A 21,759-nucleotide genomic window follows, 5' to 3' on the forward strand; every position below is an offset into this window, starting at 1 on the left:
TTGAGGGCTGTGGAGATTTAGAAGGGGTTTTTTCCAACACATCACAAAATTCTCTGCAGCTGCAGAATCAGCACTGGCAACTTCACCGCATACTTTAATGTTTTGGAAACCAGCATGATGCTTGAACCTATTAAACCACCCGTTGCTTGCCATGAACTTGGCTTGCCATACTTATCATTATCTTCATAAATACTTCTTGCTTTTATTTGAATGGCCATTGGACTCGGGGAGCACTTGCTTCTGAATCTGATTTTCCATCCATATTATTAATATCTTTTCCATCTTCGATATAACACCTGAATGCTGTTTTGTGATCACTGTTGATCTTAAATGTGTTGATCTTTTAACATGTTCTTTTATATGTGCACTGTCCCTTAAAATAGTATTCACTGTTGAAGCAGCGAGACCTAATTCCGTGCAATAGATGACAAACTTTGTTCTGCTTCGTACTTCTTAAATAATCATCTTCATTTCTAAATCAATTTTATTTTGTTTTTCCTAGCACTGCCAGCACATGCACTTTCCCTTCTCATTGTAATAGTCCCTTTTCCTTCACCATTGTAATAAGTAAATAGGAATGAAGAGAAGATTCTGAAAATTTATTTACGTTTTTTATATAATTGAAGATTTCAGTGAAGGATAACTCATTTCACCATAATACTGTAACATAAAAACCAACAGAATTCCAGTTATCGCAAATGCAATAAGATCAAGTTTACTACCAGTTTATAATAGATTGTGCTAGCAGAAAAGCCCAATAAACCAGGAAGCGCAAGTTGTTTTTATTGTTTTGTAGTGACCTCCAGAAATATGTTTTAGAAAAATATCACAAAGGTGTTCAAAAGTGATTCTTATAACGGAACATATAGATTGATGAAAGTGTAGTACAATTTCCATTATAAAAATGCCTTTTTAGAGATAAATATCTTAGTTATATTCCAAAAATTTCAACTTCCAAAGCCTTGGAACGAATTACCAAAAAACAACGTGTTAATGGGTTCACATTACAATATCTTCACAATACCTCCATTTATTCCTACGGGATGCAAAATACGTTTCCACAATTTTTTTTAAGTTTGCACCGGTCGGCAAAATCTTACGTAAATTTCCTATAAAATGTCATGTTGTGCAAAACTGTGTTATACGGGACTAAGAAAAAGTACAAAAATGGGGGTTCCAAAAGCTAACAAAATTACACTATTTCTTTAACAAAATGTTAACAAAAATTCACCATTCCAGATTTCGTGTATCTTCTGCTCTCTTTAAAAAATCAGTAATCTGGGTTCATTTGCTTTTGTTTGATAAATTTTTGTGAATTTCGTAGTATGGGACTAAGATTTTTGAAGCTCCCTTTTGAATCTTGGGCTCCTTTCATTCAAGAATCTGCATTCAAAAAATAAGATTCTAATTGCTCAGCTAACTTTATGCCTTCCCGTATGCTTTTAAGTATAAAATTTGGAAGTTTAGAGTTTTCATCTGCACTGATTTGGTTTTACCTCCGATGCCACTTCCATTAAATCCTTTCGGCAGCCTCTTTTTCTACCAGTAATTCTTGAATGCTTTCAATAATCATATCCCTTTTTTAATTTTTTAGGAGCATCGGCGACTAAGGTCATGTTACTCTGTTATTTTTGTCTATAAATTGCATGTGTCCTGAGGTCAATTTTCTGTTTTGATGGACGAAAAACCTGAGTTTCTGGGAGGGGGAAAGCCATGCTACCCTTGCCTGAGCCTGACTAACTCACCCACGTTGTGAAAAAGACCCATCAAAATTCCTCTCGTCATTGACGAGATTTGAATTCACATCTTCAGTGGAGTGGTGGGCTATTCTATCAACTGTGCTACCCACGACAGCTTTAGTAGTCATATCATCAAAACCTCCACCACCACCACCACCAACATAGCAAGTTCGCCTATCGCACCAATTCCATTTTCTGCTGTTCGACCATATTTCCTGAATGAACTGACTCTAACCATACATTTTTCCATGCGCATTTAACGTTGACGGTTTTACTTCTTTCAGTGATAAAGCTGATTCTGATACAGTCCACAATTGAGAAATGTTTCCATGACTCCATTATGTCAATAGAATAAAATTTTTTCAACATCCATTGTAACAATTTTCTGATGTAATGAGTTTTAAAGGTGGATATCATGCCTTGACCTTAGGGTTGAATGAAAGAAGTTGTATTAACCTAGTACAACTGTAGTTGTAGGAACATAACTTCAACATTTGGATGACTTAAATAATGGCCTGGTATGCTATCCAATAGTAATAAAACTTGAAATCTCGATTTTTTCCACAAGTTCAATAGCTCAGAACGTAACACAGGGATTTCCCAACAAAATAAAATATAGGGATTTCTCAATAATTTTTGTTTTGAGCTTTTGTGCGGCAGAAACCCTGTTATTATCACACATATCATTATGTGAGGTTTACCAAAATTCTCACAGTAACGCGGTTTCACTGCGAAATCATGTTATATAAGTACTGTGTTGTGCGAGGATTGCCACAATTTATCAATCGTGTTAGAGCGAAACCATGTTGTAGAAGTACTGTGTTATATGGGAGTTGCCTGTACTAGCTAAGATACTACATAACTAGGGCATATCTACACAAATATTCTGCTGTGGATAAAGCCTCCTGCAACTATGCCATTATCTGTAAAGCCTTTTATTTCCAAACATTAAATACAGAACTAAATTCCAGTGCCACCTACAAGTTCATTACCAATAACAGCAGTATAATCACTAAGAAATTAATTGATTTCAGCAAGAAATTAAAAATTAGCATTAATAATTACAAATTTCCTTATATTTACTTCATACCTAAGTTCCACAAAAACCAAGCAGGTTTCAGATTCATCACTTCTTGCAAATACAGTTATGCTCATAAGCCAGGCAAAACTTTAGAACTGTTACTTAAACCTATTATGGACATCCTACCTGACAGCAGAATAATTAATAATAATATACCTGTTATAATTGCTCTATCTAAATAATAGCAATATCACTCATATTCAAACATGTGACTTTACTCGTCTATTTACTAACAGACCTAAACAACTTAAAATCAGTCACGAATAAATTTTACAAGAACTATAAACACATTATAAATTGTAATTCCGTGTATTGGAACAATCTCATAAATCTCTGCATTTCCAACAATTACATATTTGATGGCAAAACTGTATACTTGCAAACCAAAGGCACCCCATGGGTAGCCCCACTAGCTGTGTCATAGCTAACCATTACCTATACTGGTCTGAGACCTCCCCACCCTCAGACAAAGATTTACAGATATATAGATGACTTTTTAGTAATCAACTACCCTACATTTCTACAGGACTTTGCTGGCATTTATCCTCCAAAACATACTCTGGAGAAAACTAATGACAATGACTATTCAGCTAATTACTTAGACTTGGACAGAAATATCAACAGCCCACATACTGCAATTAACATATATAATAAAAGAGATGCTTTTAATTTTAATGTAGTCAGCTTCACCCATTGACACTCAACATTTCAAAAAAAGTGCATTCAAATATAATACTCTCTTAATGCATCAGAATTGCGACCATATGTAATAACAACAAACTCTTTTTAGATAAAATCAAATTACTCCATAACAAACTAATAATTCCCTTCAGCTTTCCTTTATCTGTAAAGGAAGGCTTCATCATCATTTTAGGAAAGCACTGAATATCATGAAATATAAAAAGATTATTGACAACCATATTGATATTAACAACATAATTGCTGGTCGATATCTTTATACATTCAGGCATGTACATATTATATAATCAAATATCCCCTGGCCTCTTTCGTGTCTCACGGTGTAGAAAGCTTGTGCCAACGGTTTGACTAACCACGGGGTATTATATTTTGTTAGTTATGTCTTGTTAGCTGTGTTTTCATCTTTGTTTTCTTTTCTGACATTTCTGATATTTGTAAAAACAATACCATTACTGACTTAAACACATGAGGCATATGTCCAGGGCCCTACTATTGGTACGGGTTACGCAACCCCGGACTGCCCAAGCACTATTATATTCCCCTTCTTCCAATTACTTTTTGCTGTTCTTAAACACTACATCTTATATTTCGTGTGCGCTTAGGGAGTGCCGAAAGCAATATTCGAGATACTATTTTTCTGCTGCTCCTTTTTCCTTCTACAACAAAGTTTAGTGTCTTTTCAATGCTACTTTGTAAGTATTGATTTTCCTCAATGTTTAATTGCCGAATTCCCCGTCCACGAGTAAGGTTTACTTTGACCTATTTACACCTTCCTCCTTCCCTCTCACAATAAACAAGGTTACTTTAACGGTTATAAATTTGCTGGGAACTATCGGCTAACTTCTTTGGTCTCCAATACAGCCTTGGTGTGTTCGCTTCCATCAGCCCATTTCACCATCTCCTGCCAGGCTCTACAGCAAGTTGTCATATTCTGGCTATATCCTTTCGTCTTTATATTACACTTTCTTTGCTAAAATTCAAGTAGGGTTGTTTGTTTGCTATTCATTCAATTTTTCTTTAACTGGAATTAATTATTATTAATTTTAGCTTAATTTTCCATTTTACTTTTATTTATTTTACAATTATATTTGTCTTATTTTTTATTCCTTTTCTTTTTGATCTCTGTCGAGTCGGCTATGATATATTTGTCTGCTATGTAAATATCATAACAGAAAGAGAGGCCTTACTTTTTGCTGTATTTCCTTTGATTTTGACTGCCAGCCCTTGATTACGTAGTTAAAATCTTAGGATCTATACCATTACAAACTATTGGTATATTTTCATTTATTTCATTTAATTTTATGTAACCTGCTTTTATTTTTCAGGCATTTTTTAAATAATTTTTTCCATTGTAACTACACCTAACAGGTCAGCACCCCTACTCATACACTTACCTAATATACATATATATAAAATGTGTTGTTTATACATTAATATGACATAAAATATTAACATTATCATATACTATTTGCATAACTGCAATGTGCATGTTCCATGTGTTCAAATAAAATTTATGTTTTTAGCAGCTGTTTTGATAACATGAAAAACATTTTTTATCACAAACAGTTTCTGAGATATGGACTTTTTTTTTTTATATATAAATGCAATTGGTACGTTGGGATTTTGGGCAGCACCGATCAACTACAACTATCCAATTGGAAGTAACTCCTCTAATAATGAACACATGGCTAAAAGAAAACTTCCTACAGTGAAGTCTAGTCCCTTTCTCCTCAATTTTCATTTTATGGCCTTTAGTTCTGGAATTACATGTAAGTAAAAAACTTCATTTGTTTTATTCCAGAGGCTCACACCTGGTGAGTATGGGTCTCAGGGTAACTTGGAAATTTTTTTTGGCTGGTGCAGCATAAGCCTCAGGCTTCCTTATGCCATATGGCTAATAATAATAATAACTCCTCGGGAACCTTATAGGCCATAATCAGGTCCCCTTTAAAGTGCCTAGTTGCCAAATTCTGTAGCCCAAATATCTGAAGTCTTTACTCATACAGATCTCACTAAACAGATTGCTGCTCTTTGGACCCTTTCAAGAAACTCGTGGTATTTTTTTAGGAACAGTCTCCATACTCGGACATAGCATTCCAAGTGCGGTCTTAGAAAAGACTTATACAAATAAAATGGGATTATGACAACTAGCCCCTTAAAACTAAAAAAAGTCCAATAAACCATCATAAGAACATCGTGAGCTGTCTTTGTTGCTGTCTATACTACACAGAAATATTGTTCATCCATATTGTAACTCCTAAATCTCTATCTTACTCAATTGTTTTTAATTCAATCTCATCCTTCAGTATGAAGCATTAAAACATAGCTACCACTTTTCTGACCATCCATGAAGCTTATTAAGTAATCCTGAAGCAGTGCTGCATATTAGCCACTGTCTCAATCTTTACATCATCTGCAAATTTTGACATCATTCCCTGAATCCTTTCGCTGTCAGTGAAGAAAATAAAAAATGACAATGCTGCTTGAGAGAACTTATTCCTAACCTTAGTCCAATCTGGAGCAACTATTAATGACCACACCCTGCTTCCAGCTGTGCTGCCATCCCTATAATTCAATTAAGAACCTTATCCACAATCCCAACGTGTCACAGTATGTACAGTAACCTTTCATGCAAGAATGAGTCAAATGCTTTGCTAAAATTTAAATACACAACACTGAAATTATTTCCTACATCCAGCTCGTGGGCAACTTCCAAAATAGTTAACAAGATCAGCTTCACCTGATATTATTTTAAAAAATCATGTTGGCATTCTTCAGTGTTCCAGTCTTATCTAACTGTCCTTGTATTGCATTCCTAATCACTGTCTGCTTTACCCTACCACTCAAGTCAGACTGCCCAATTTGTAGTTACCAAATATACTCTTAAAACTGCCTCTATGTACTGGTGACACATCTGCAATTTGGAAAGAATCCATAGGAATCTCTGCTAAATCCAATGATGCCCTAATAAAAAGGTAAAGGTAAACTGTGGCCATTATCAATCCAATGCAAGCCTCCTCAACGATTCATGCTGAGGGAAATGGACCATAATCTGCCACACTGGTCCAGTGCAGTTTGGCAGATCGACTGTATTTAGCAGTCAGGGACTTGAACCCCAGTCTACTCAAAGAACATATGCTACTGCACTCCTGCTTATAATTAAGCTCAATGGTTCTCAATTTGCAGGAGGTGGCAAAAGGTGGCAACCTTTTCCCACCTCCTGCAAAAATACAGAGTATATAACATCAACTCTAGGATCCTTAATTGCTTTATGCTTGAAAATTTTTCTAATAAACAATCTTCTTTAATTTCAATATTGCAAATTTCATACTGCTTAGCCTCAGTCTCACAGCCTCTCTTCACTATGAAGAGTAATTTCTCCCATTAAGATTGATGTGAAGTACCTGTTCAATCCATTATCAAAATCAGCTGGGTTATCTAAGACTTTCCCACATCCATTGCACAAGGGACTGATCTGATTCACACTCTTCGTTGTATTCACATATGAGATGCCAGCCAAACATTTTAGAGCAACAAAATTAATTTAGATTTATGTTAGTTACATGTTGGTGTTGTACTCTGCAGAGTTTACACATCAACACCAGTGCTTCTTCCACTGTTGGAAGCTTCTTTGAAACCCTTATTTCATGATACTGTTCAATACTTTCTGCGATTCAGCTTGAATCACCATGATATCTTTGAATTCATCCATTTAATTGGATTTTTTTGGGAAACAGGAAGAAGTCACAGGGGGGACCAGTCCAGCAGAATAGGGAGTGTGTGGGACCATAACCATTTTGTTTTTGGAAAAAATTTATACTCTTAATTAATTAAGAAGCATATTAAATATAAGGCAGTGCATTCAGTTGGCAGAGGAAGCCAGTGCAAAGGTGAGTGGGAGTGTGTTATAGGCCTAATAACTGGCCCGAGTATAATAAACAACATTAGAGATATATAGCGTGGGCCAGCAAATTAGAATGTTTTACGTGTTTTTTTATTTTAAGAAACTTATGAAAATTCACATTAAAATTTTTTAATTTTACATGGTATTTTTCTACTATGTTAAGCATGAATTTATTGTATTTTGTATGATCCTATTGTAGGTTATATTTTGCCTTCTAAATATGTTATCCAAAAAATGTACATAAATTCACTGGTGCCACTTAGTAATATTCAAAAATGTACAAACAAACAATCTCTTACCTAACTGACCAGTTGAAGGTGCTGTTGAATACTGCTGGGATGAACTACTGCCATCCTCAGCAAGATCACTCATGCTGTAACTTTTACGTAAATGCTGGACTAGTGTTTCTTGTCCCTAATAACAATTAAATACAGCTCTGTAATATACTCTTTGAGAAAGAAAAATGTATCTTCCTTTTTTTAAAGTGGCATTTCAACTATAAATTCATACATGTCTAAAAATATATTCATCTTATGTGAAATGACAGCACAATATGGAGTAAAAGTTATACAGCTCTGCTTACATCCTTACAACAAAACAATACATAAGGGCCTCTTCATCATATAACATAATTTCATCATGGAGAACAATTAAAATACTTAGTGGGATCTGGGTTATGGATCTCCATTGCAAAAAACTCACAAAGGAAAGCTGATATATTAGATTTAATAAGAAAAAGCTAATTTAGAGAAAGAATATCTACAAAGCCTATACCTAGTAAGATTACAGAATATGACTTCAAACCTTGAAAAAAGAGTTAGGTACAGTAACAAAATTCTCATCACATGAGGATATCAGAAAAATCAAATCGATCTGAAATTCACAGATAGGAAATGGGTTGCTTACACTGAACACATTTTTTTTTTCTTTCTGATGAATATTTGTTCTATAATGTTCTATACTTCTGTTTTATTTTACACACTAATATAATTCATGCTAATAGGAAATGCATCACTGCCATTTCAGCCATTACAGCGTGGCTTGGTTAGCAGATCTCTACTAACTCCGAAGTATGCAAGATTCTAAATGTCACCATTTAGAGTCTTGCATTTTCATCCAATATTCTAGAACATTAGCTCACATATTCTACTGACTGTTGCTTTCCCCTTCTGTACCCATTCAACCACAGAGCCAGGTAGGAAGCATCACACCAGAGCAACTACATCTTAACGAAAGAAGAAATGCAGGTTCTCAGTAAGAGTCTATAATTTATCCTGTTACTAGATAACAAAAAAAAAAGCTACCTCTACTAAACATGCTGTCCCACGTGTATCACCAATCCGTAAACAAGGGAATTCCTCTCCCAACACCATTTGTGCATCAAATTTCACAAAACATCTTCAAAAGTAATTACATGCAGAAAGTTGATCTCAACTCTACCAAAAAGTCCCCATCCCCAAAAAGCACTTTTCTTAACACAAACCTCCTACATTACTATCGTATCCTTCAGTGCACAAATGAATTGTATTCTGAAGGACTGTATGAGATTTGGGTTAAGAGATTTATTATTTTTTTATTTCGCTTAATTTCATTATTATATTTAGCACAGTAGTCAGGAGTTCATTCATTTGTATAACCTGTGGAATGGAAATTTAAATTTAATTTTTACCTTTTGTAAAGCTAATTCTGCTAGTTAAATTCTCTTCAATATTTTATAAAATGAAATTCTAAAGTTCAGAAGGAGATAAGGTTTTGTGTGCTTAATTACTGCATTATTTTCTAAGTTTAGTTCTTATTTTAATAATGGTTACCACAAAATTCACCTTGAAAACGTCATCTGAGCATATGACAGATCAGATGGTAATAGCAGTTAGCGATTCATATATGAATCATGAATTCATTCAGTTGTATAGCCTGTGGAATGGAAATTGACTTTGTATTCCAAGGTCAATTTAGTAGATAATCCTAGCTCATCTGCCTATTCTTTTCTTTGTTTAAGGAGCGTATGATCTCAAATTAAAACTTGGTTCATTACTAGATACTCTGGAGATGTGCCAGGGACTCAAGTATCTAGTGACCTGCCAAGATGCACAACTAATTTGGGATACAGAATAGAATAGTCAAGTACTTACTGTCCTGGTTCAAGAGTGGATTTAGATTATTGGAAAATTCCATTGTAAGGGAAATAGAAAACATTTTTTGTAAAAAGGTTTCGTGGTCAAGTAGAAACAGGGGGTCTTGTTACAAACAGATTGTCAAATTTTAAGGGAGGTAAAGGGATGATTATTATTCCTGTGGGGGGGCTAAGACTAATGATTAATAATACAGATAAAATAATTAATAGACTAATAATTAATTGTGCAGTTACTAAAGATTTCTAGAATAAATATAGGACCATCCTTAAAAAATGTCACAGGCTAGGTCAGAATGTTTAGGAGGTGTTTTATGCTGAAAGCCTTGTGGAGTTACTCAAGGTTTTTGGGGTGGAATATTTATAAGCATAGCCAAGCCCTAGAGATTGAAGGAATCTATTTCACAAAAATGGAACATTTTTGAACAAAGGTGGTGCAAGGTTGGTTGAGGCCTTAGAGGTTCAGAGAAACTGAAAATTAGGGGAGAGGACAGGAGTAATATAGACACTTGTTTGTCAGATGATGTAGTCAAAGTAATGCTTGCATACATCTGATATTCTTGTTTGTAGATGCAAATGCTGATATCGGCAAGATGTGCTGACAGTAGCAGTTTAAAAATAGGATGCTAATGATAGGATAACAAGATTAAATAACTTTAACAAAGGTGTCAGGGGCACTGTAAATAAAATGAGTCAATTTGAAATCCTAGTTAGGACAAGCAACACGGACATAATAGGACTAATGGAAATAAAGGATAGTGAGTTTCATTATGGTGTGTATATTTAGGAAGGACAGATAAGATAGATGCAGGGGAGGTAATCATGCTTCTTATCAAAAGGCCTGAGAATGACAACAGGTTTTCCAGATCCAGAGCTTCTGCATGATGGCAGCGAATCTGTGTGTTATGAAGTAGCTGGGTGCAAAGGTAAAATGAGAGTGTAGATATTCTACAGAACAGAAGATTGCAAAGAATATGATGAGAGTCTATACATGCAGGTGGAATGGGTGAACAAGTGTGAATGTCTTATAATGAGTGATTTCAATTTGTCCCTTATTGGTTAGAGTAGGTGGGAGGGAAAATCATCATGGCAATAATTTTTTTTAAATAAACTAGATGGCTATTTTTTGTATCAGATGTTAGAGAAAATACTAGGCACAAGAGTAATCCAGATCTGATCATTACAATGAACCAGATAATATCAGAGGGTTGAAATTAACAGGAATCAACAGCAGGAAGAAATTGGGAAATTAAGTTGGATGATAAGGAAAAAAAGTCAAAAAATTTTAAATGCATGACTTTTAATATCAGAAAGGAGAATACATGCACATATATAATATTATGTTATTAAGAGAGGGGGTAAAGAGTATGAAAGGTATAAAAGAGTGTGAAAAGTATAAGGATTATAGTTCTAAATTACTACATTAATAGTAGAATAAACTAGCAACTATAAAGAATATAGATAAAAATATATAGAGCCTATAGGCAGAGGCGTAACTAGGTTTTCGGCACCCTTGGCAAATTCGTGGCTACACGCCTTTTTTCGATAATTGGTAAAATCATAATAAATAATAAGTACTGTCGGACCTCTGTTTAACAAACTTCTTTATAGCAAATTTTTCTATTTAGAGATAAATGTTTTCTTTTTACCGAATTTTAGAATTCGCTAAATAGAATTTTATTCTTTACCAAATTTTTTTATTTCTTTGTTTTATGGAAATGAAAATTTTCTTAGTTCTACGAACGAAGAAAATTTCCATATAACGACTGCATTATGAGACTTAACTGGGTACACATCGTTCGCACCCATGGCCTTCAAGCAAGCAATAGTGTTGTTGTTACGCCCAAATTAAAAGATAAAGAGATTACCACCTGCAACTCAGTGGAACCCATAAAACCTATCCGACTACCTGTCCCACATACCAAGAAGTCGAGCTGGTCAAATACTTTCTGTGTATCCATAGCCAGTGGGCAGACCAAGGCTCTGGTCAACCTTATATTGTAAGCACCCTGTTAGAGATTTAGAAGAGAGTGGTTTTCCTTTATCCTGACAAGCGGTCATCTGTTGTTTTGTGGAAGCGAAACTGCAATGTTTCAAAGCTGTTGGCCTATCATCGAGCACAATATGAGATACGTGGAAGTGAAAAGGCAATGTTTCAAAGCTGTTGGCCTATCACCGAGCACAATATCAGATACAGAGGAAATTATGCCTCCCACACTACTATCGTAGTTTTTTTTTTAAGAGTTATCAATGGTGTATCTACACCAATATTATACAGATATAAAACTCTTACACTTAACATATTATGCCTTGTGGCATTTAGTTATTTTAAATTATTTCACTTTGTACAGTCAGTCCTCGTATAACACGTGTTTACAACTACACGAATTCGATCATACATGATTTATAAATAGTGGAACGATATCTTATATAACATGAACCGAATTCGCTTATGCACGATTCGCCTTTGTGTTTACAAGAAATGGTAGTCGAACAAAGAATCACCCCAACCGATTATAACTTTATATCAGTGAAGGGGAAACACATTTTATCATAATAACGTAAAAACCAACACAATTCCAGCTATCAGTATAATTGCAAATGCAATTAGATCGAGTTTACTACCAGTTTATAACAGATTGCACTCGCAGAAACGCAACTGAAAATTGTTTTTATTGTTTTATGGTAGTAACCCGTAGAAATGTGCTTTAGTAAAATGTGAGGTGTTAATCTCTGCTTTTTACGGTGTTGTTTATTTGTATACCGCGCAGCTTTGTTTATGTGTATCAAGCGTGCCTCCTCGTTTTGTAATTGTGCTTTATTCCCTAGAAATGAGTAAAATACTTAAAAGGTGTGAAAAGGAAGTGTCCTGGCGAAGACACTGCAGATTCAGAGAGAAAAAGAAAAGCAATATCGATAAACAGAGGCGGACTGGATCAAAAATTCTTACCCAGGAAAATTTATAGTGGCCCATACTATGGTTTATGGCCAAAATTGCAGTGGCCTCCAGCCCACCGGGGTTTCCCCAGTAAGGCTTATAGCCAGTCCACCTCTGTCAATAGAGAAAAAATATGAAATTGTGAAACGCTTTGAGCAAAATGAAAGACCGTGTGGTATTGCACGTGCTAGAGACCTAAATGAGGCAACGCCGAGAATTACAAAGAATGCAGAGAAAATAAAAACAACTTTCATTGCAGGAACAACTCAAAGGGTAATTAAAATCCATTAGATTAAGACACAAAGAATTGGAAGAGATGGAACAGCTGTCATCTGTTTGGATAGAAAATCAAACAAAAAACAAGTTTGCTTATGATAGAAGCAAAAGCAGTAGCAATATTTTATTACGTAATAGTCGTAATAAAATACGTATTTTATTAATAAATACGTTATTAATATTAACGTTATTAATTTTAATAAAGTTAATAAATATTAACGTTATTAATAAATAAATAATCGTAATAAAATACTTACGTATTTTATTATGATTATTTATTGTGTTTGGTAATGTTTTGGTTACAAATGTGTGTTCAATCTTGGGTGGTCGGCACGTAACCCTGTTTTCCCCGTATTGCCTGTTGTTTATATTGCACGATTTTGCATTGCACGAGGGTTTCTAGGAACACAACCATCATGCTATACGAGGACTGACTGTACTTTTGTTGCTAATAAATTAATGAATTCATTCTAAATTTCTGGAGATAAATAATTAGTGTGGTGTTTAATATGCGATTCCAGAGCATTTTTCATACCAACATCAAATTGGCTGACAAATTTTATCAAGTTTTAAAATATGCCACAAATTTTTTCTTCGGTATCGATATTACTAGCATGTCCACAAAATGACAATTTATTTTCAGCACAGAACAATATACATTTCGATATTATTTTCAATATATGACACCATTTCAAAAATTTGCTTCTTAGTGCTGCTTGTGTAGCGTCATCACTTAGTCCACCTTTTCGAAGACCCTTTTCTAACAATTTCCATTTTGTGAAATTGTTTATGTGTTGTAATGAATTCTCATGAAAAAGAACATTTGGATTTAGATGTTTCCAATCCTTAAATCCATCTGAGCTTCAAAATGGAACATTATTTGTGTCAGATACAAATAAGAGGCACAGAAAACAATATATTGCATCTTTGTGTTTGCAATAAAATAACCATTTCCTCTCTGTTTTTTTTTTTTTTTTTTTTTTCAATACCTTCATTTTTGTATTTCCATGAATTATTGAAACATTGGCCATTAGTGACAGGATACGTATTTAAGACTATGTTCGGGACCGTGTTGCATCATAAGAGATCTGTTTTGTGGGTATTAAAGTTCCATGTGGTCAGATCATTAAAATTCAGACATACATGTTCTGTATTAATGTTAATGCTGCCATCATTTTCTTCTGCCAACTGTTGTTGGTTATGTCCACACTTTCTAATTCTTTTAAAAGAACTTCAACTGTTTGAGCTTTTTCTTGGACTTCCACATCAGCATCAGTGGCATCATCATTTGTTTCATCTTCACTCGAATCATGTTAGTTTTCTTTGTCACTTTCAGGTTTGGAGTGGCTTATTGCAATCCAGTTTTGTAAACTAGCGGAATGTTTTTTTTTCTAATATCCTCTTTATGCAGTAAAGAGGTGACACAGTAACTGATGTTCACTTTTTTTCTTTGGCAGCATGTCTAAAATTAATTTGGCCTTTACTATTTTATTTAAATTAAAAATCACAATATTCCCAATTACCTGTTTATACAGCAATCACAAAAACACTATAACTTATAACTTATTCAGTTTGTACACTATGCTTGAATTGCGAACTCCTATGCATTCGAGCATGCGCTGATGAAGCGATCGCCTGATTGGTCCCTCCAAAGTTACATTCTGGACAGCAAATAGATCTATGATGCTATGCAGTACGTACTCAGATGCATGCAGGCTTGAATCGCCGTATGAAAATTAATTTTCACCTTCCCTGTGCTATCATCTTGATTCGACATCATCGAGGGGCGCCATTTCATCAGCTAGCCTAGGGTGTCGAAATAGCTTGGCACTGTACTGATGTGGCCTGTCAGTGGCACCCTTGGCACCTGCCCCAATGCCAAGGCGTTCCTACGACACTGCCTATAGGTATAGGGTGCAGAGTAGTCTAAAGAACTATCTTTTGAATCCATAGTAAAATTACAAGGAAGTACTTGTAAAGAAAAATTGCAAGAAAGTACCTGTAAAAAACATGAAATTAGTAATGTGAAATTACTTATTGTTGCAATTACTTACTTAACACGGTAAGACAGATAAGCAATTACTTGCTTATCTGTCTTACTGTGTTAACGGAGTGAATAAAAGCGGGAAAAGAGTGTGAAAGCTTACGTATATCTCATGGCTCACCCTACAGAGGCAGAAGAAATACTAATAACAATAACTATAATAACAACTGGCGTGAAAGTGAAAAAAACTAAGAAAATAATATTGGAAGAGATAAAGAAAAGCGATGAGAAGAAAGAATGAGATGGAATTAAAATAAATTAGTGGTTCAAGGTGGTACTTACTAAAATGCCATGAAGCTGGGGAGAGGGCCGAGGAGTGTGTGCCAGTAAGCAGCATAAGAGATTCCAAATGAGAGAGATTCCAGCTAATTGTTGGCGTGTATATTTAGAGGTAAAGTGACCTCATGTGTAGGACACTGGAAGTAATAGAACGTATAATTATGATTGGGTGAGAATGGATTAAATGCATGTAGCATGCATCCCAGGAAAGCATAGAGAATTAACTGTAAAGTAGTGTGATATAGACGCTGAACTTATTGTAAGGCGAAAACAGAGAATATAGTAGAAAATAGCATCTTGATTGCTTTCGAAAACCTAATTGCACTCAAGAAGGAAAGTAAATAGGGTTAATGCCTTTAGTTCTGGAATTATATATAAGTAAAAAGCTTCATTTGTTTTATTATCTCCTCAGGAACCTTATAGGCCATAATCAGGTCCCATTTAAAGTGCCTAGTTGCAAATAGTATTATGAGGAAGAGTGGTTGTGGTTCGGGGTTATGATTTACCATCTTTGTCACTCTTCGCTTCGTCACTTTCTTCTCATCACTTTTCTTTCTATCTTCGAATATTATATTCTTAGTTTTTTCACTTTCACGACAGTTGTTATTATTATAGTTATTTTTATTAGTATTTCTTTCGCCTCTGTAGAGTCAGCCGCGAGATATACATCAGCTTTCACACTCTTTTCCAGCTTTTATCCACTTCATTATCACAGTAATTTAAACGGCACTGAGTATATCTTGTGTTCGAAACAGAGGCCCTCACTTATCTGTTACATTTCCTTTGGTTTGGCAGTTGACTCCTGAAGAAAACACCAAAATCATTGTAATTAAAACAATAAGTAATTTCCCATTGTTAACATCATGTTTTGTACACGTACTTTCTTGTAATTTTACTATCGATTCAACAGACAGTTCTTTAAACTACTATAGACTACTTTAGACTGGACCCTATACCTATAGGCTCTATATATTTCTCTCTCTCTCTCTCTCTCTCTCTCTCTCTATATATATATATATATATATATATATATATATATACACACACACACACACACACACAAAGGGTACTAGGAAAGTTTTGCAATACAGCTTTGTTTATTTAATTTTTTCAAAGTAATTTCCTCTACATTCAATACACCTCTCCATCCTCCGAAACCAATCTTTAAACCAGTTCTGCCAAGTTTCACTAGGGAGTAAAGCACACTCGTTGTCCCAAGCCCGTAGAAGGTCCTCATCACTGGAAAACCGCCTCCCTTTTAGCTTCATTTTCACATGCGGGAACAGTGTAAAGTCGCAGGGAGCAAGGTCTGGACTGTAGGGAGGGTGCTCGAGAAGTTTCAGTCCTGCTGTGGTCAAATATTCGGTGCAGGCTTTGGCGTGGTTAGCTGGAGCATTATCGTGATGGAGGTACCAGGTGTCCATTCTTGACTTTGGCCGCAGGTTCTTCATAGATCCAATGACTTTAGGCAGGCATTGTTCAGTATACCACTTAGCTGTGACTGTCTTTTGCGTGTCCAAAACGACACGTTCCACAATTCCACTCGATTTGAAAAATACAGCTATCATTTTCTTCTTTACAGATCGGGATTTTCTGACAATTACGGGTGTGTCGTCATCATCAAAGACCCAAACTTTGTTTTGAGCCTTGGTCGGCAGATCGTAATAGTACAGCCAAGTCTCGTCACCTGTCACGATGTTGTTCACATAGCGAGATTGTCCCTTATCAAACTTTTTTAACGTCTCCCGACACCAAGTCACACGTCGTGTCATCTGCTCTTCAGTCAGTTGATGCGGCACCCAGAGAGAACAAAGTTTCTTCACGTGCAAATGATCTTGCAGAATCGAACGAATTGCTGGTGCATTTAGGCCCAAAGTATCCTCTATCTGTTGGTAAGTCACTCGCCTGTTTTCGTCAAGCATTTTCCTCACAGCAGTAACATTTTCCTCCGTAACTGACGTTCGTGGCCTTCCCGGCCTCTCAGAATCCTCCAGAGTGAAATTTTCCCTTTGGAATTCTCTATACCACCTGAATATCGTTGTATGATGTGGACAATCATCATCTAGAGCAAGAGTCATTTCTTCTAAGCAATGGTCTATGGTTAAACCACGCACGAAATTATACCGCAAAACTGTCCTTATCTCAGTTCGTGACCACGATGCCATCGCAAGCACTTTACACTCACTACTAATGAATAACTGAGCCCATCGACTTGGCGTGGCGGCTACTATGCACGTATGAACATGTCTCAACTTGCAGCAACAAGCAGCTTCCTGTGATTTATTGTTGCGTCATATTGCAAAACTTTCCTAGTACCCTTTGTATATATAGACAAATGTATTTTATCATTGTACTGGGTAGGAGTACTGACCTGTCAAGTGTATTTAAAATGGAAAAAAATTGAAAATGCCGGCAAGGTTACCTGAAATTAAATGAAATTAAGATTAACATAATAATAATGATAACAAAAGTAGTACTCAATGCAGTGAGTCCCAGGACTTGGACTACGTCTTCAAGGGGTTGGGCAGCCAAAACCGTAGGAGCCAACACAATAACAGGGATTTCGTTTCTGTTATGATGTATACGTACAAAACATATAATAATAAGCCGACCCGACAGAGACCAAAAGGAAGAAATAAAATTCAAACATAAATAAAAACAAATAAAGTTAAAACGCTAAAAAAATACCGATTAAATCCTGTTAAAGGAAATTTGAATGAAAGTTTGAATTAAAAATGAAGGCAAAAAGCCCAGTATGAAATTTTAACAAAGTAACTTAAGACAAAGGAGATATGTTTTTAATTTTTTAACAATATAGCCTAAGATAAGTGCATAACCATAAAATACAAGGCCCTTAATATTCACTATAATTAGCAAAGTCATGCTTAATCAAATATTAATAAAATAACAAATTAACAGTATAACAATGTCATTACTGCATAAGGCTTACACTGAGAGGCACGTCAACGTGGGGCTAGCACCTCTCAATATATGCCAACAATAATAACATGAACCATCTGTTTCTGCAAGTTATATGCCAGTCTCACCTTATTAATATATACTAAATATAGTTGTATTTGGAAAGTTAAATGCACAGGGCATAATCCTTATGGGTTTTGATAATTAACTATATAGTATCGGTGTGAATACATGATAGTTAACCCATATATTTGAACTACGTTTGTAGCGTAGAGGGCATCGTTTTAATTGTATCTCATAATGTGGTTGCCTTCATAACGAGACAGCTACTAATGTGTACACATTATGAGATACAATTAAAACGATGCCCTCTACGCTATATACGTAGTTCAAATATATGGGTAAACTATGGTGTATTTACACCGATACTATATACTAAATATAGTATACATAATAGCTTTAAGATCAATTATTAAGATTAAATTTAAGTTAAGAATAGCATAAATAGTTAGACATGCAAAAATATGAAACTTGCATTAAAAATATATATGAATGGTTGACTGGCAAAATATAACTGCTAGCCCTACATGTAGCTTTACTCTTACATTAATAGAATATTTACATGAGTGTTTCTGTAGCTTAATGGGCCGGAATAAGCAAAGCTATACCCGTATGTTGCCTATAAACAGCACTTCCATTGACGATGAAACAATTAAATAAACACAAGTCTATTAAATTATCCCAGTAATACTTATCATAAGGGATAACCCTATAATATGCATTATAATATTCATTCAAAACCTTTCTTTAATTTTCATGCGATATACTAGTAAACAGATTCTTTTACTTATCCCTTGCGATTGGTGAATGCTATTGCTCAAATTGCATGTGTCAGTAGTGGGAGCTTTGAACTTTCTTTTGTTTCACACTGTAGCTCGGGACAGTCCACATTTTTGATGGCTCTGATGTTTCGGTAAAATTTTCAATCTCCGCAAAACAATCTTTTTCTGAAAGATTGTTTTGCGGAGCTTGATAATAGCTTTTACCACGATGTTCATTTAAGTCGTTTAATCTTAGTGGAATTGATGCAAGTCTCTTTACACAATGAATTACCAGGAACCCATCTATGGCACAGGAATTTACACCCCGGTAATTTTCCGAAGTAGTTTGCAGTCTATGCCTCTACTTTTATCTATTTGCTATCTAACTCTTATATCTTATGCCTCAAAATCTATTAGAGTAATTCTAGGGAAATTGAGGAGCTCCTACTATCCTCTGTTGCCTTTTCCTTTCACCTATTTCTTGAGCTTATGCCCTTACTTTGCTTATTCCAGCCCATTAAGCTACAGAAACAGAAACACTCATGTAAATATTCTATTAATGTAAGAGTAAAGCTATTTGTAGGGCTAGCAGTGATATTTTGCCAGTCAACCGTTCGCATATACAGTCAGTCCTCGTATAACACGTGTTTACACTACACGAATTTGATCATACACAAGTTATAAATAGGGGAACGATATCATATATAACATGAACCGAATTCGCTTATGCACGATTTGCCTTTGTGTTTACAAGAAATGGCAGTCGAACACGGAATCACCCCAACTGAATGCAACACGATAGGAATGAAGAGAAGATTCTGAAAATGTATTTATGTTTTTTTACACCAATGAAGGGGAAACACATTTAACCATAATAACATAAAAACCCACACAATTCCAGCAATTGGTATTATCGCAAATGCAATTAGATCGAGTTTACTACCAGTTTATAACGGATTCCATTAGCAGCAATGCAACTGGAAATTGTTTTTATTGTTTTATGGTGTAACCCCCAGAAATGTGCTTTAGTAATAGCGTTCATAGCGTGTCTCTGCATTTACGGTGTTGTTTATTCAGTTGCTACACGCGTGCAGCTTTGTTTATGTGTATTAAGTGTGCCTCCTCATCCTGCAATATTGCTTTTCTTTTTCTCTCTGAATCTGTAGTGTCTTCACCAGGATGCTTCCTTTTCACACCTTTTAAGTACTTTACTCATTTTTAGGGAATAAAGCACAATTACAGGATGAGGAGGCACACTTAATACACATAAACAAAGCTGCACGCGTGTAGCAACTGAATAAACAACACCGTAAATGCAGAGACACGCTATGAACGCTATTACTAAAGCACATTTATTTTCCAAAATCACACCATATGGCCAAAATCACACCAGCCTCCAGCCCACCGGGGTTTCCCCGGTAAGGCTTATGGCCAGTCTTCCTCTGTCGATAGAGAAAAAATATGAAATTGTGAAACGCTTTGAGTGAAATGAAAGACCATGTGATATTGCATGTGCTACAGGCCTAAATGAGGCAACGCCGGAAATTACAAAGAATGTAGAGAAAATAAAAGCAACTTTCACAGCAGGAACAACTCAAAGTGTAATTAAAATCCATTAGATTAAGGCGCAAAGAATTGGAAGAGATGGAACGGCTGTCATCTGTTTTGATAGAAAATCAAACGAAAAACAAGTTTGCTTATGATAGAAGCAAAAGCATTAGCAATATTTTTTTACATAATAGTCGTAATAAAATACTTACGTATTTTATTATGATAATTTATTGTGTTTGGTAATGTTTTGGTTACATATGTGTTCAATCTTGGGTGGTCGGCACCTAACCATATTTTTCCCATAGGGCCTGTTGTTTATATTGCACGATTTTGCATTGCGTGAGGGTTTCTAGGAACACAACTATCGTGCTATACAAGGACTGACTGTATTTTTAATGAGAGTTTCATATTTTTGCACGTCTAGCTATTTATGCTATTCTTAACTTAAATTTAATCTTAATGATTGATCTTAAAGCTATTATGTATACTATATTTGGTATATATTAATAAGGTAAGACTGGCATATAACTCGCAGAAACAGATGGCTCATGTTATTATTGTTGGCATATATTGAGAGGCGCTAGCCCCATGTTGATGTGCCTTTCAATGTAAGCCTTATGCAGTAATGACATTATTAAACCTTTAATTTGTTATTTTCTTAATATTTGATTAAGCATGACTTCGCTATTCTCAGTGAGTACGACCACCCAGACATGTTTCAAGGCTATTGGCCTATCATCAGTGAGTGGGCAGGTACCCTGGTATTGCAGGTACCAGAAGATTTCAGTGAACGGGACACACACTTCACCATAATAATGTAAAAACCCACACAATTCCAGCTATTGGTATCGCAAATGCAATAAGATCGAGTTCACTACCCGTTTATAATAGAAATACCCAATAAAATGGAAAGTTCAAATTGTTTTTATTGTTTTTTGGTGACCTCCAGAAATGTGCTTTAGTAAAATGTGAGCTCGCATGGGGTGATAATAGTGAGTTTTCGTCTTAACCCTGTGAAGTTCTTTACAGAAAATTTCATTTTGACCGTTATCATGGTGTCGACTAAGAGAATAAGTGACAGCGGTACTAGTAAATCCACCAAGAAAAGGAAAGCAATCGATTTGGATCAGAAAATTAAACTAATAAGAATGTATGAAAATGGTCAAACATTAACAAGTATCGCACTGAATTCAGATTTGTCAATAATAATACAGTAGCAATATGTTACTAGTCATTCCCGAGTTACGTAAAACTCGGCAAAGTAGGAAGTCCTGGAACGTATCTCTTACGTATGTTAGGGACTTTCGTAGTTTCGTTTGTATTTGTATTTTGCGAAAGAATATGAACATGAATATGATATAATGAAGTAAGCAAAAT

At 35.2% G+C, this 21,759-nt stretch overlaps 1 protein-coding gene across 6 annotated transcripts in view; it reads right to left on the minus strand.

The window, feature by feature from the left end:
* Nucleotides 1-21,759, minus strand: part of LOC150078357 (receptor expression-enhancing protein 1-like) — a 307,490-nt gene that overhangs the window by 71,532 nt on the left and 214,199 nt on the right. For all 6 annotated transcript variants that reach the window (XM_090385094.1, XM_090385092.1, XM_090385093.1 and 3 more), the window contains one exon: nt 7,723-7,837. In XM_090385094.1, coding sequence (XP_090241220.1) covers nt 7,723-7,837 — 115 coding nt within the window. The remainder of the gene's footprint in view (nt 1-7,722; nt 7,838-21,759) is intronic.

The sequence above is a fragment of the Mastigoproctus giganteus genome, chromosome 11 (genome assembly GCF_048544385.1).
Source record: "Mastigoproctus giganteus isolate SK-2022 chromosome 11, ASM4854438v1, whole genome shotgun sequence".
Lineage (NCBI taxonomy): Eukaryota > Metazoa > Arthropoda > Arachnida > Uropygi > Thelyphonidae > Mastigoproctus > Mastigoproctus giganteus.